Here is a 17,448-nt window from a genome sequence, read left to right as displayed (position 1 = left end):
GTGCGTAGTGTTTACAAAATGGAGAACGAAAGTAGCCACACGAGGAAGGAAGCTCTAAAAGTTTGAAAAACAACATTGCACTGGTACTTTGAATTTATTAATTTTTAACTCCAAGTATGAAATAGACAAACTATATTTTAACACAACAAAAAAAATTCAAACAAAAATCTTCACCAGAGCCTGAGAAACTTAGGTTGGCGTAAAAACAACAAAAAAAGGAAATAATAACGGGTCAGCGGTTATATCGTAAAAACTCAATATAAGCATAAAACTAGTAATAAAATGGCAGTAAATAATTCAATATTCATAAAATCATTTTAAAATGTCAAGTTTTGTGTGGTAAATCTTAAAGCATTTGTCTGGGTATAACTAGGAAACCATAAATTGTGGTCACAGCCCTGCCTTTATTAGTTGTTAATTTCCGCTCATAACAAACGCGACACCTCTTCATTGACCTGGGTGCTTTGCCTCCAGCACCAACTGGCACTAAAGTTGGGAAATGCCTCCCTGTGAGCCTTGAAACATCATCATTCATTTGTTGTGGTGGTCCACGCTGATCGGTGACCATAAGCTTGATACACTGCATAAGGTAATCAATGTATGACAGCTTATCATTCCCAGAAAATTTGGCATAGATTTTTTGGGCACTCAAAGCTGCATGACCTGCATGAACTCTACGCAGAATGTTCACAAGAGTCTCATCATCGCTACTCATGTTGGCAGCGGAAGCATTGCTACTAGCCTCATTGTCTGGCAGGTGAAGTTGAAGGCTCGTCATCAGCAATTGAATAATCCACTGGAGGGGGATAAAGGGGGACGCTTTGTTGAAGTTATATGATATAGTTAGAGTGGGATCAATTGTAGAACCAAGATACTTGTAGCGCTTGATAGCAGAATACTGTGGCCCACTGTGTCAAAGGCTTTAGACAAATCAATAAAGGTTGCCCTAACTAAATCTCCATGACCAATTTCGGTAAGAAGGCTGTCGAGGAACACTGTAGCTGCAATATCAGTGGATCTCTTACATCGATATCCGAACTGTTGCTCAGAAAGCAAATTATTTTTCTCCAGGTATTCAATCAATTGTGTATCTACAGCTCGTTCAGGGATTTTTTAAGCAACTGGTAGAATTGAAATTGCATGATAGTTGTCAACTTTGGTAGATGGTCCTGACTGAGTATTGGTGTAACAGTAGCGTGTTTCCATTCTGTACGTACGTCTGCTGTACTCGGAGACAAATTGATTATGAAACATAGTAGTTGTGATATTTCACACCAAAGCTGGTGGAAAGTTATCAATACCAATCGCCTTTTGGTGTTTAAGTTCTTCAATTCATTTTCTACAAAAGACTTGGAAACATATTTAAAATAAACCTTTGTGTAGTTATTGGCTCGACTTTGTTTGGTGCCAAATAAAATCTTTCATGAAAATGGATTTCTTTTTTTAAGTCATTGCAACATTTGAAAAGCTTTAACACAACCGTCTTCAAGAAAATGTGATCTACAGGACGTTCCTTTGGATTTGCAAGGCATGATGTTTTTTATTGTCTGCCAAAACTTTCTTGTTTTATCTGAATTTTCTTCTAAAAGTTTTTTGTTGGAATTAAACTTAGCCATGTTCAAAGCATTTGTGCACTTGTTTTACAGTTTTTTGTACGCGGTCGAGACACAGGCTTTATTGGTTTTCCAAGCGTAACGTATTGCTTTGTCCCTGCCAGTCATTAATACACAGATATCAGTTGTCATCCAAGGGTATAAACGACCTTTCATAGGTTTTACTGGTGCATGTTTGTTGAAAATGTTTGTAAGCTTATCTTTAAAAAACGGTATGCAGTATTTACATTTGTGCAAAGGTATAGAGGCTGCCAGTTTATAGTACGCAACCCTTCGCACATTTTAACGGTCATAATTTAAATAGTTTCTGCACTTTATGTTCTTTGGTTTAAATTTCTCAGAGTTTATTTTTCGTACGTAGCCAACCATATCATGATCTCATATGCTAGTTGGTATGACGTCATCCAATTGGAATGTTTGATCGATGTGCTGTAAAAATGGTGTCAATTAACGTTCTTGAGTCGTCGGTAATTCTTGTTGCATTTTTAACAATTTGTTCAAAACCAAAATGAACAAAAACGTCTTTAACTTCTTTATTTCTTAAGATAATTAACATTTACGTCTTCAAGGCTTTTAACTTCTTTTAATTCACTAATCACTATATCGAACACATCGTTTAATAGTGAGCAAAAGTTTGATGGTGAGTAATTGGATCCAACTGGGGGTCTGTATAACGATCCTACAAGAAAACTTTTTCCATTTTTCAAAATAATTTCAATCCAAATACATTCAACTTTCTCGTTTTCTAGGTCTTCTCTACTTACCCACTTTACTCTTTCAGAAATATGCATTCTGACACCACCACAAGTACCCTTTTTCTGTTGCAATTTATAAACGTGCACCCCAGCAGGCGGTAAAGTTCACAATTATTGTTGAATGTATCAGTGTTTATGTTTGTTTCTGATAATGTGAGAATATCAATCCCCGGTAAAATCACATAACAAAGTTTTTACTTCATCTATATTTGCAAGTAATCCTCTTACATTTTGGTGGAAAACTTTCAGACCTCTCTGACCAAGTAATTTCGATAGCTCCAGCAATCTTCCCTTGGGTCCAGATTGAGTTTCGAATCTCCAGAAAGTAAAAGAATAATCACCAAAAAGCGATCGTTTGCTCGTAACTTTTTATGTTCACTTGTGTACTGCAAATTCCACATCGTTTTAATATAATCTTGTGTTAGTGATATTTTACATTATACATTATTATACATTATTACAATAACTCCTTTTTCCAACAATACAACAAAATATAATCGTCAAAAGTAAACAAACAGACCAAGATACGTCTGATCAGTACGCCATCTTGAATCCTATAGTGAAATATTTTTTGTTATGCCATATGAAAAAAAAATTGCATGGCATATTGGGAAATGTTTAATTACGCCGTAGAACTACTGCTTCAAACTTATAATTATGTCATATGTGACGTATGTTTTTAGCAATTGCTTGCTCATGGAAAAGAGATCTCTAGGTCAAGGGTTGTGTTTAACATGTTTACTGTTACTAATGTACAGATGACGAGTATAATCGCTTAACTTTATTATGGATTATTTTATAAGTTAAAACATTTTTTTTTAGGTTTTATAAGATTTGGAACATTATAAGAGCCTTAAACGCTTTTGGTTAAAGGGAACCCACGGTATTTAAAATTATTTTCCAATGACCCAATACCTGGGGGATCTGCAACTTAGTTTGCAATAAAAAAATTTGGGTAAGTTTGTATAGGCCCTATATGTTTACTCACAAAATTTGATTGCAAACTGACATGGAGATTCCAAGTTACTTAAATATGACATAATAATTTATGCAGCATAATTAAATCTGAAATTCTTTAAAAGTAAATATCTTGAGAATAAAAAGAACTTTTTAAAAAATTTAAAAAGACTTGTATAATATTAGTCCTACATTATTATACACCTTAGGTTCCCTGAAACTTTTACAGATATTGCAATAATGGACCTAATACAACATTCTCACAAAATGTACAATATAACTACACCTGTCAAATAAGTGTTCTGAGACCATATACAGAAAAGTGATTCCAATATAACTATTCATTGACACCCTCATGTGCTGTTTCTTTATCCAAGTGTGAAATTCCGTTTTTTGGTGGTACAGTCGGAAACAAGGATCAACACAAAGTGCTGGTCGGCCAACACAGTATCCACAAATGTATTGTGATTCTCTTCTGACTTTATTCTCTCAGCATTGCTTGCAGCATTTTGTGGTTTCATTTTCTTTTCACCAGCTGGGATTGTTTCCAAATAGTGAAAGTTGGCTGCTGGTTTGGCTGATTTTGGTAGTTTCTTTCACTAATCAGATTTTTGATGTTATCTTACAAAATTCAATGAGGTGGCTTGCTTCTTTGTGTGAAGAATATTTTTGGTAAAGGTAAAACGCATTTGTAAGAAAAATTTCTAGGATATGCACTCCAGCTGTTTTACAACATCTTAAGGTTTTTCTTAGCCCTGAGTGGTAAGATAAGAATCAGTTTCTTAGGTTTATACCAAACATCGAGTCACGCTTGTCTTTCCATTTACAAACAACTATATCTTCTGTGGACCATCTCGCCTTTCTTGATCTTTGACAATGTTACTGCTTTTAGGGCGCCTCTCTGATCTTTTCTGAGTGTTTCTGTTACATACGTAACATAACAGGTAGAGCAACTAAATTATAATAACAATGTGTAAACGCATGATATATCCCTTTTCAGGAAAACGGTTCATTAGTTTCAAAACTATGGCTGCTGTTTGCCCAAGATTGAGTTCATCATCCCTGACCACCATATAATTTAACAGTTACGACAAGCCCATCATAAGTATATAGTTCATAGAGTTTGATTCCATATTCGGGGCGGTTGTTCTTGATATGCTGTCAAAAAACAAAACATTCTCGCCACAGCATCATTGATTCGTCAATGGAAAGGTTTTGTTCAGATGTAATAACGTCTAGCATAACGTGGTTTAAGTAATCCAGTATTATCCGCAACTTCCTTAGTTGGTCATTTTCAAATTGTGGTTTTTCTGTTGAAAAAGCGTAGGATGGATTCAAAACGTTTTCGTGGCAAGACTGATAAAAAATTCTCATTTTTAAAAAGCAAGTCTTTGCTCCAATACTTTTTATAGGGTAGCATAGATATTAGTCCAATGCTAAAAATGAGGCCCAAAAACTTTTTCATTTCTTCAATTGTGACTGCCTTCCAAGTGTTTTAAAGTGATCTTTGACGTAGTGGTGGACTATAATTTATGGTTTGGTGTGCGTACTTGTTGGTTGTCTTAACTGAAGCATTTTTCTTCCATTTATTATTAAAATCTTCTTCAGAAGCTGGGCTTTTAGGGTCAAATAATAATTCCTCGTCTATAACATTAGAAACCAATCTTTTCACAGGAAGTTGCTTGCAACTACCACCCCGAATTGTGATGCCTTTTTCTCTACATCATTCTCCTATCCATGCTCCTCTCCTATTTACACCACTTGTGGAAGGTCTTCCCCTCTGAGTTGAGGAATATTGACATTTATAGACCTTTCAACAAAATCGTCCTCAGGATTTGAATCTATTTTGGAGCAGCAAGAACTTTTGCTAAAACTGTCGTCCATGGAATCAGTTGATGTAATTTTTCCAAAGTCAATGTCATTGTTTATAATAACGTCACACACCTCTTCTGCGGTATAACAATGAGCCATAGAATGTAACAAATCTACGATCTCCTCTACCAAGATTGAAAACTGTATTAAAATAACTGAAGAGCTTGCTGAAAAAGACTTTTTTTGTTGAAGTCATGCACACTTTAAATGTTTAACATCCTTTTTATTGGCTATTTTAGCTTGTTAATATATTCATATTCTGTACTGGGCAAGTGAGTGATAATGCGCAATACAGGAATTGAGTATCTCATGATGAATATGCTCATTTGCATAGAAAAGTGTTTCGTCACATTGAATGACAAGTATACTTGTCATCATTGGTCACACAAACTAAGGTTAAAAAATGTTATTCTTTAATCCTCAAAAGCATTAAAAAAATATATGGTATGGGTGTCCTTATTTTAGGAAACAGCCTTTAAAAACCGTGTTGACAAAGGTTGGTTAACAAACCGTGTTAACAAAGGTTGGTTTACTTAAAATTTATTAATTTTTTTTTCTTAAAATTTTGTTTTAAATGCTTAATGTATATAATAATACGCCAGTTCCGTGTTTCTGTGACAAGCAAAGTGGATGTGTTCATTTTCCTTTGATATTGCCGTAAAATACATGTCTAATATGTCAAATTTTATGACGTTATGGCGCGACGAAAATAACACTACTTTAACGTCAATATCCTATATTAAATTAATGAAGCCATTACAATGCACCTAAAACTTTCAGGCCAAATAACTTGGAAACGAGATGGCGACTTTATACTTTTTTCAACATGTGGGTAACTAGTGACCAACTTGGACTAAATTAGGTAAGTATACCAAACCTGGATCGCCTAATCCACTACTTTAACGTCAATATCCTATATTAAATCAATGAAGCCATTACAATGCACCTAAAACTTTGAGGCCAAATAACTTGGAAACGAGGTGGTGACTTTATTCTTTTTTCAACATGTGGGTAACTAGGGACCAACTTGGACTAAATTAGGTAAGTATACCAAACCTGGATCCCCTAATCCCTTTTAGAATGGACAGATTGATGACATCATCTAAGAACATTCAAACCTCAATATCTTTGCAATCGTTTGTCAAAAGTACATGATCCTATACATTTTCTTGATCAGTATTTCAAGACCTTTACGATGAATACAAAGGGTATATAAATATCTACATGTTCATATACATTATTTTGATCAGCGTTTCAAGGTCTCACAATAAAGGGAATGAGTAAACAAGTTTTCGTAAAAAGAATTTTTTTGTGTATTGACAGGTCCTTGCTGACGTCATCAAATTTAAGTGGTGGTTCTCTTATCTACTAGTACAGTTATAAAAGTATATTTATTTTTTTCTAACAAAAGTTTATGCAATAAAGGCCTATAATGCTTATCTTTTTAGAGTGGTTTTAAACCAAATAAACCAACATAATGAGGAGACAGTGTGAAAAAGTAGAGAAAGTGAAAGTTTAAACAAAATTAAAAACAACAATAAAAAGATGAAAATTCTTTTAATTAAAATAGGCTGGTGTGTTGTTGTTGGTTGTCAAAATAGTTTTACAAAAAATAGAAAGAAAACATCAATTTTTTCGGGGGGGTTTAAATATCAAGTTGAAAAGTAAAGCTACTGGTGCGAGTAATCAAAAATGCAAATCGCTGTGTCAAGTATCTGAAGTCTGAGAAATTTGTTGTTCCGTTCACTCAAACCAGTAGATGTGATTGAAATTATTGTTTTTGCTGAACCCCAGGAGCATGGTTGCGAACACTCGCTGTAGGAAATAAACAACTAGCTTTTATTAAGGTGATGTTGAGGTGAATGTCAAGGATGCTTGCAAGAATCACGAAATCCCCCCTAGCTTTGGAGGCATCTGCAATGGCTGATGCTGATGATGCTGGTTGGCTAGCTAAAAGAAATCTTCAATTTACTACATACACCAAAAGTTGTCTGTTACACAAATTGCAAATCATTGAAGGGTCAACTAGGTAGCGTAAAAGTATTGAAGATCGAAGACTGCGAGTTAATGCTGGACAATTGAGAGAAATGGTGAAAGAAAGTGAAGTAGTTATTCACTGGTTTCCTGGCAAGAGTCAGCTGGCAGAATGCTTAACCAAACACGGTGCATCTAAGGACAGTTACTAGATGTATTGAGTATAGGTGCCTTTTGAGTAGTGGCATTATTTATTTATTTATTTTATTATTCTGTTTTAGATCATCAACAACTTTTTTATAGGCATCAATTTAAATTTAGAAAAGCTCACTCAACCTCTCATTCTATCTTATTAATTTCACAAGAGGTTATGAACGCCCTTGACAATGGTAAATTTGTATGCAGCATATTTGTTGATTTACAAAAAGCATTTGACACAGTTGACTGCTCTATTCTCACTCAAAAACTAGCCCGTTATGGTATCAGAGGCTTAGCTAACTCACTTTTGAAGTCCTATTATCTTATCGTCCCCAGTATGTATTATCTTATCGTCCCCAGTATGTCAATGTAGATGGGCATCATTCAAGAACCCTACTTAACAACCATGGTGTTCCTCAGAGATCGGTTTTAGGGGCCACTATTGTTTCTGATTTATGTCAATGATCTCATAAATGCAATACCTTTTGGGGAAGTTTATTTGTTTGCAGATGACACTAATCTACACTTTCAAGCTCTAACATCAAGCAACTTTCTAAGCATATCAATATCAACCTTAAATGTCCCTGGTTAAATGCGAACAAGATATCCCTTAACACCTCAAAAACAGAATATAATATCTTCAAAACCACACATCAATGCCACAGCAAAAAAACTAACATCTACCACCTGCATTATTGCAAACCAGAGACACTTCATGCCAAGTCACAATCAAGGTATATTAATCTCTTTTTTATTCAAACTTCATATACTGCTGTCAAGCATGGGGTCAACCTATCTCTTCCTTCATAACTATTTACATTCTTCAAAATAACGCTATTCGTTTGCTAACCTCCTCACCTCCTTTGGTCTCTGCAGCATCCATCAATCACAACCTAGCCTTACTGTGGCGCCGTAGATTAGTGGTTATAGCTCTCGTACTCTGTGCGGGAGACCAGGGTTCGATTCCTCTTGAAGCTGATTCAACATGGGCAAGTGAATGTTACCATAGCCCCTGGTTAACCCAAGTCATGTGAGGGAAATTGGGAAGATGGCACACTGTGTGGGCCGTTGGATGTATCCAAGAGTTGTCTAGTACTGTGCAGGCCCTTATTGGGTCTGCGTAGCTCAAAATGAGAATTAAATACTCTGGGACTCTCCATCTAAGCCATGGCCCCTCCTGGAAATAATAGACAGGGTATATCCCTCGATATTTGTGAGGCTAGCCATGTAGAATATGCACGTCTGTCTATCTATCTATCTATCTATTAAAAAACATCTGCTTAAATAACATTCCTCAACCACTTGCTGAAACTTTTGATGTCAATGCTATCCATCATCGCTATAACACAAGAAAAAAATCTGCTGGTATACTAGACCACTTTAATTGCAACACTACATCCTATAGTCTAAACTCAATCAAGTCTAAAACAGTTTCATCTTGGAATAATTTTCAAAAGGCAACTTATTTATCTTTCAGTTTACTTTCTGTCCCATCTATAAAATCTAAACTCACTTCAATTTTCTTTCCAGTTATGACCCTCCATGTCTTTTCTAATGTAATTCTTGATATGTAATTCATTAATGTTATGTAAAATTGCTCTGTGATGTTTCTTGATCTGTCGTGTTATAATGTGACATGATGTTTCTGTCTCTCTTTATTTGATTTTTTTTATTTTAAACTTTTTGCAGCATACAAAACTTTGGTGGTACCAAAAAACTTTCTGCTTGATTTCCTCCTTTTTTCTGTTTATTTAATAATTTAATGACACCAGTATCTACTTTTATAGACAATACAGTTCCCTCCCTTTTTTACCTTTGGATGACCTCTACATTTTTATTAGCTTCTGCTACAGTATTGCTCTCCTGCCATGATAATTATAGTAACTATTATAAATCTAGCACTTGTATTTTTACACATTTTCTTACTGGCAAAATAAATTAAATTGAAATGCTACTACAACACACAACTTCAATTTTAATCATGAAAGGAAAGATTTTTAAAAAAATAAAAGGAATATACACTTCCATTTTGGCTCATAGACAGCAAGTCTGGTATTATAATGTAGATTATAATATGCCAATTGCATCATCACTCCATAGTGGGTTTGTTTATACTTTTCCCAATTTTTATTTTTTAAGATAGGGATTTTTTTATATTATGATACAATTAAAGTTTCTGATAAGATTTATGCATGAGCATTTTGTGACAGTCCCTTTACTTAATGTCCCAGGTTGGTTTGAAAAAAGGATTTAAATTTTAAAAAGAAACAAACAAGACACACCCAAACAACTGTCTACATACAGCTAGTATAGTTGATGTCTTTCCAGTACCAGGAGGACCATAAAACAGAAGATTTGGAAAATCACTTCCTTTCACAGTGTTCTGCAAAACAGCAACCACTTCATCTTGGTGTGCCACATCTTGAACTGTTCTTGGACGACTGAAATAAAGAAAAATAATTCTTAGATTCACAGTAAGATTTTACTTACTAATTTAGAATGAGAATCAAGACATACTCACTATTTTTCTACCCAAGGGAGATTTTTGATTGGTTTTGATATACGTTGCTCTTGGGATGTAAGTTTTGCCTTCTTTGATTTGAAGAACTGATCCATCATCATCACTACGTACTTAGCTATATAAATAAAAGACAATTAAACACTTATATATATAAGTATTTAAAAGCTGTTACAATTTGGGGCTCTGTTTTATCTTTGAGTGAGCATATATCTTTTCACTATCATATAAGGAAAAGAAAACACAAGACCATGGTGCATCATAAAAACAAACAAGATGCAGGGGCTGCATAAACTATCTCGCATGTCAATGCCAATTACACATCACTGCAACAATGTATTTTTAATTTATTAAGGGAAAGGCGAACGAAAAATTATATTGTGGCAGCCAGAAAATAAATTATAAGTGAGAGTTAAAAAATTATACTTTTCTAAATCCTAAAATCTACCGAAATAACTACTATAATAACAAATAAATAACTAAATTTAACGACTAAGTATCTATATATCTTCCTAACAACAATTTTACAGAATTTCATGGTTGTACAGGGTCAAAGTAAGCAAGTTTTGCATGTACTTACCAGTAAACTTAAAAAATAAGATTTTTGACTAGAGATTACTGAGAATATTTTACGTACTATAGTAGTAAAAGAATTTTATAACCTTCATTTAAACTTAAGGAATATCTGTTATGATCAACAATAATATTTTTTCATGTTTTAAGTCCCTTTTCCACAACATACTACTAGCTTCGAATGGTGAAGTTTGTTATGATAAGATGGCGCCAAATTTAATGAATATACAGACCGGAAACATTCAACAACAGATCGGACACACAATGTGGAGGCTTCATCTTTATTTTCAAATCTTTTTTGCTTACAAATTTCAGTAAGTTCAGTAGGGTAAAATAATAAAAATATGTTCTTCACATGTTGTTCAACATTTTGCAATATTGATCTTCAACTTTTTCTTGTTTAATTATTTTGTTCGTATTAACCGTGACCATCACCATAAAAAGAAATATATCCCATTGTTTTTTAGTTTAGCCAACCGTTTAGCAAATTGTGAAAATACTGAATTATAAATAATTAAGCACTCACAAAGATATTATAAACAAAACTGGCAGTTGACTTTTTTTGTTATGATGGCTGTGTAAAATGTAAATTGATTTATTATGGATCAGACCAAGCAAGTTGGTCTGGTCGTCAAAATCAACACTGTTCATCACGAACTTTTATTCAGCAGCCATGTCATGCACAGTTCGCCTCTTCTTTAACGGGGTCATTTTATAAAACCTAAAAATTGATTTACGGCTTTTACTGACTTTTTATATTTATTTATTAGAAACATACATGTGAAATTTTTAGGTCCCATACCTCTGAGGGCCTTTGGCCATTTCTCGAAAATACTGTTTGAAAGTTCTTATAAAATCCTTATAATGGGAAAATTCCTTTATTTAATTTCTTTAGTTTATTCCCTTAAAACAACTTCATTTCGTTAAGAGGAATCATTTCGCAAAAAAAAAAATTCAAAAAAACTTTTGTATTTTGCATCAATAAATCATTTTGAGTTAATTCGCAAAAATTTTCATAAATTCGTAAATTTTTACTGAAGCCGTAATAGCTCAGTTGGCTAAGGCGTCGTAACGTGAACCTAGAGGCTGTGGGTTCGAATCCACCCAAAGGTAGTTTTTTTTTAAAAAAAATTTGCATAAAAAAGCTTGTTGATTACGTTGCAATTGACCATTTGGGACATTGTTAGTCAGTTAGGAGTTGGAAACCAATACTATCCTCACAGGCGAGATAGTAATAAAGTCGAGTGAGCTAAAAAAAAGGGTTGGAGTACCTTGACATATAAGACGTTTGAGAAACAAAAAAGGAACAATGGTAAACTACACCATCAAGTCTTAAATTTAGAATCTTTAAAATTTTCTACGGAATACTTTGACTAAATTTGAAATATTTCAAGACCATTGATTCGCAAGTCTGAAATATATATACACAATATGTTCAGATAAGTATGACACATTTACTCTCTTTTCTAAAGTCATTTCTTGACCTAACCATTATTCTTACAGATAAAAACAAATATCTAATAAAACATAAATGTGAAGTAATTTCAGTACATCAAACAATTTCTGGCAAATTACCACATTAGTTTATGTGATGACACACCATTCTTCATTAAAGTGTCAGTAAGTTGTTCACATCCTTGTTATTAATCAGGTGTTTCAATGCTCTTGCCACAAGTCATTTGTTGTCTGTTATGTCACTGGGCAGTCTATTATCATTATAACCATAAAGAATCTCAGAGTATGCTGCTGCAAAATGTGTATGCTGCATCGATGCCTCCACCCTTGGCCATTGTTACAACAGTAAGCGAGCTTCTGACAATCCGTTTGAGTTGTTTAGATTGCAAGCTGATGAAGTTGTTTTCACAAGCAAAGATAATAAGGTAACCTTGACTTCCACCATCCGTCAGATTTCCAAATGCTGCATATGTATAAACAATAATTTCAATAGGATTATGGGATTATTTAAATGTGAAAACATCACAGTCTTTTTTACTGTCTTTGTTGAGGGCAACAATATCTTTCATGGTTGATTTTTCTATATTGACTTTGTCTAGATTTGATTATTAAAAATTGATGTATGGTCAGGTTTGATTACTTATCCAAGAGTTGTCAAATTTGTTAATGTAAAACATTTTTCTTCTTTGAGGTAGGAATATTTTTATCCTGAGAATGGTAATTGGCTGCAGTATGTTAATGTAATCAATCTTGTCTATTATAATGTATTATGGTCTATTCCTTTCAAAAGACGTGAAGACCAAAGTCAACAATACAACCGCCAACATCCCAATCAACACACCTATGTGCCATGTAAAAAAAGATTAGACATGCTGATACCATTCAAGAGAAGCATCCGATAGACCATGAACACATTTGTAGAGTTTACGCACATACACTGTATCCACAGTTGACTTTAGGAGTTAGATATAAAAACACATTTTAGTCAATAAATTCACCTTGTAGAAATTTAGTTTTAATGTTGACACTTGTCCATGTCCATGGGAGATATTGTATGCAGATGATTTGGTTCTCATAGCAGAGTCGATGGAAGAATTGGTTGAAAAGTTTGAGAAGTGGAAGAAAGGACTAGAAGAGAAAGGGCTAAGGGTGCACTAAGGGTGAAAAGATTCTAGAGAATGAAGTATTTCCAGCCTTAATGATGTACAACAGTGGCTCGTTAGAGATAGTTCAGAACTTCTGTTACTTAGGTGATATGTTGGGCAGTGAAGGGGGTGTTGGAAGAAGTGTTACTTGCAGGATAGGTTCTGCTTGTAAAAGGTTCAGGGAGTTACTTCCTTTGTTGACTAGCAGAGTCCTGTCAATTGAGGTAAAAGGTAGGTTGCATGAGGCCTGTGTAAGAAGTGTTATGTTGTATGGTAATGAGACATGGGCTTAACGTCATTATAATAAGGTGATGGGTAGTTCGTCTATCTATTAAGCATAAGTAACAGCATATATCGCAGAAGACATGAATAGTTTTGTTCTTCAAAGTGGAAGCCCAGCTCGCTTTTGCTTAAAGAAGGGACCAGCAGTAATCAGCTGTATTTTAGAGTAACCACCAGAGAACCACCAGTATTTTGAAGTGATTAACAGAGAACCAGCAATTTTTTTAAAGAACCACAAGAGAAGGACCAGCTAAAAACAGTCAGGGATAACCGCAAATTAGGCTATCACGCCAAATTAGGCTAGTAGCTTAGTTAGCAGATTTCTCATAGACTTATTAGGCAAGTATCTCCTATTTAGGCGATTTGCTATCTTCTTTTATGATTATCTCGAAAACCACGTCTGGTCGCGCCATCTTCTTTCGGAGCTTTGTTGCTCACTACATCATCTTCGTTCGAGCAAAATTTTTTATAGTTTGCTTCACGGGACTAAAAATTATACGTCAAAAGTCTTTGGATTGGCTAATTAGATGGTGCTAAACTAAAAGTTTAGCACATGTTAATTGGGGTTACAGAAGGAAAGGTGTGTCTCCATTGACTCCTAGTATAAGGCTATCCTGGTTCACTAGTGTTTTGTCATTCTGCATTATTAATTTTACAAATGTGTTGGTGACCTATGACTAATAGTCAACACTATATTAATTTAACCAAAACAATAGACTGCCTTAGGCTTGTTACTTAAGGCCATAGATCCATACCACAAGCAGGGGGGTATAAATATGGAGTAGAACACAGTAAGCCTCTTGCTCTTGAACAGATCAGAACGTTTTCCCGCCCCCCTGTGCCATTTTCTTTCTTATAATTCAACTAATTCTGGTCAAGCCTAGAGTGTTGTATAGAGATGTGCATATTTTACATGGCTAGCCTCACAAATATCAAGGGATATACCCTGTCTATTATTTCCAGGAGGGGCCATGGCGTAGATGGAGAGTCCTAGAGTATTAAATGCCCATTTTGAGCTACGCAGACCCAATTAGAGCCCGCGCTCTACTAGACAACTCCCGGCAACATCCAACGGCCCACACAGTGTGCCATCTTCCCAATTTCCCTCACATGGCTTGGGGTAACCCGGGGCTATGGTAACATTCACTCGCCCATGTTGAATCGCCGTCAAGAGGAATCGAACCCCGGTCTCCCGCACAGAGTACGAGAGCTATAACCACTAATCTACGACGCCACAAATGTATGTTCTTTACAGTGATAGGGTTAAGTAAGTTTTATGTGTAGAGCGTGTCAGTTCATGTCAGTCTGTTATAATGAGACAAACGTTTAATTGTCATTAATGGTCATGTACTGTCAAAAGTCGGTTGTCAAAATGTCAAAAGAAGCCAGTGGCCATATGGTGCAGGAAAGAGAAGCCCGTGGGCCAATCGTTACGATAAAAACCTCACCATAATAGACATGTAGTGTCATCAGTTTGTTGTCAAAATGTCTAAAAGAAGTCAGTGGCCATATGGTGCAGTAAAAAGAAGCCCATGTGCCAACTGTTACGATAAACACTCACCATAGTAAGACATGTGTCAAGTGTCATGAGTCCGTTCTCAAAATGTCTAAAAGAAGCCAGTGGCCATATGGTGCAGTAAAAAGAAGCCCGTGTGCCTACTGTTACGATAAACACTCACCATAATAGACATGTAGTGTCAAGATTCAAGAGTCCGTTGTCTAAGGCATGTAGTGCGAATTGTCTTGTCTGTTACAATGTCAGTAATTTTTCAATTGTCTAGTCTGTTACAATGTCAGTAATTTATTTCAGTACTTAATTTTTAACGAAGCCCTAGCACCTCAACCCATACCCCAAATATAACTGCATACTATTTAAGAATACATTTTCTACCACTACTTTGTGTCGTTTTCACTTCTGAACCATACCAATTAAATGAGAAATAGTCTATTTAGGCTCTAGAGGCAACGACCACCGACATTGTTTTTTTACGGGTCACTTTTTTTTTTTTTCAATTTTACAACAATAACTAGAACATTATATGATTACAAGGGACTAATTTACTACATAACACAACATATTCCTAGCTAACGATTTAACAGTTGAAATTTCATGATCAATCACAATATCATCTCCTACATCGAACTTTTTATATAAACTTCTCGAACCTCTTAAACATATTAAACCAGAACTCAACAGAGCAAAACAAATTTTTGTGCGTATATGTGTGACTGCAGTTGAAATGGGTATGTTCTTCTTATCCGCTATCATTTCCGAAAGTTGACTGTAAAAAGTGATGCATTCGCGACCCATGCTTCCGTGAATTGAGAATATAAGCGCCGTGAAACTGCCATTATCAACACTCAAAATTCTACGATTGTAATTTCTTTTCTTCTCGTTCTCGTTTGAAACGAAAGATTGCTGTAGTGTTTGGTTGTTGTACCTCGAGGCAGTGGGGTCAAAAACCCTTACGTCAAAAAATGCCTGTTGGCCGTTTATCCAAAAATCACGAGCACGAATGTCCGGTCTACAATCATCACCGGTTTTTACACTCTTTAAATCGAAACGTTCTCCAGTCAGCGGTAGCAAATTCGGTTCTAACTGTACGTCATGACAAACATCCTTGAGTAACTTTGATGTGAGGTCACGAATGTCGTTGTGACGTCTCGTAACAAATCGAGCTCCACAAACGCAACTGCTGGGTAAGTTGGGAATGCTCCAATTGTAGCGTAGACGCATAGCATCCCAAAACTTTTGCTTGTTGAGATAAAAACCTTGCTCAGTTATTGGCAATACATTGAGCCAATTGGAGACTCCTTTTTGTTGGTTGATGTCGTTTACCTTAACTTGCTTCACCGTCATGTTATTTCTACATAGGGCCATATTCTCTTTCTGGATATCCAATTTTAAAGTTCTAACTTGTGCTTTAGCTGTTTTTGTTTTTCCAACATCGTAGATACCATCTATGTCTTGCTTTTCGATAGAGTCGCAAGACATTTTGTAATCATTCTTGAATTATTAAATTGTACTTGTGCGTCGTCAGGAAAAATAGTGAGATTCAATCCTCCAAGTCGTGTGGGAAGTGATAGTAAAAGCCTTTCGTTTTCGGAGCATAGATGACCACCAGTTATCGCAGGTATGAATTCGTTTCTGAAGACTGTCTCTATCGGTTGAAGTAATTTTTTTATGTGAGGAACAGTCCGGAGAAGAAATGTCAATTTAGCTTTAAAACTGGTTACAAACGCACAATAAGATGATTGAGGTTCTAGTTCAGCAATCTTTGATAGAAGTTTTAGCTGTTCAACTAAACTTGCAACTTTGCTATTAACATATTCAATCTTGTAAGACTGACTACCAATGACTGCACCGAGATGACTTTGACCAGTCGATGTTACCAAAATATTTGAATCTGCAAAGATTTGCTCAGGACTAAGTAGATACTCTTGTTTCACAATTAGATGGGATTTAGTCGCCTTCGGGAAGTAGCCGTATTTCGGACCGATGTCAACGATTTTCGACCAAAATTCTTTAATTTCGTAAAGTTTTCCAGCAACAGTAAAATCATCAGCGTATGCAACCTCTTTAAGGGTGTGGTCATTCGAACGTGTATTGTTGAAAAGTGCTTTCAACAATGGTATGATTCCAATAGCATACGCAGCCATCGACGTCGGATCGCCCTGTGTGGTGCCTTCCCTCGAAAGAATCTCCTTTCCGCCTATCACGAATAAACGTGCAGGCACAGCATAACAGTTGTTAATGAACGTAGCAATCATTGGGCATAACTTCGAAATGTTATGCAGCATTACCTTTCTATTAATTGAGTTAAAGGCATTCTCAGCATCGATTAGAAGAACAGCCTCAGTATCATCGTTGTCGAAATTGTCATGCATCGCATGGACGGCTGCTTCAACACCAGCATTTTGACCAGCACAAACTTGTAACGAACCTGCTGCTTTAATTACGTCATTTTTAGATATGTTTATCACAATCTTCCCAACTATTCTACGAAGCACCTCACCAACACCAATTGGTCGTAAACCAGGATTTTTGTTTAACGGTATTAAACGGCAAGCAACAAAAGCTTCAAGCGGAGATCTATCAGATTCTG

The 17,448-nt window shown here is 35.4% G+C and overlaps 1 protein-coding gene across 3 annotated transcripts in view; it reads right to left on the bottom strand.

Annotated features, from left to right (window-relative positions):
- LOC130636179 (replication factor C subunit 4-like) overlaps positions 1-17,448 on the bottom strand; it is a 126,886-nt gene that overhangs the window by 38,837 nt on the left and 70,601 nt on the right. For 2 of the 3 annotated variants that reach the window (XM_057445817.1, XM_057445816.1), the window contains exons 2-3: positions 9,891-10,005; positions 9,652-9,810 (exon numbers count right to left, since the gene is read on the bottom strand). In XM_057445817.1, coding sequence (XP_057301800.1) covers positions 9,652-9,810; positions 9,891-9,991 — 260 coding nt within the window. In that variant the 5' untranslated portion in view covers positions 9,992-10,005. Of the gene's footprint in view, positions 1-9,651; positions 9,811-9,890; positions 10,008-17,448 lie in introns of all 3 variants that reach the window. The other variant, XM_057445818.1, reaches the window with a different exon arrangement.

This window comes from Hydractinia symbiolongicarpus, chromosome 3 (genome assembly GCF_029227915.1).
Source record: "Hydractinia symbiolongicarpus strain clone_291-10 chromosome 3, HSymV2.1, whole genome shotgun sequence".
Lineage (NCBI taxonomy): Eukaryota > Metazoa > Cnidaria > Hydrozoa > Anthoathecata > Hydractiniidae > Hydractinia > Hydractinia symbiolongicarpus.
The sequence above is the reverse complement of the archived record's forward strand: the minus strand, read 5'-3'. Positions and strand labels throughout refer to the sequence as shown.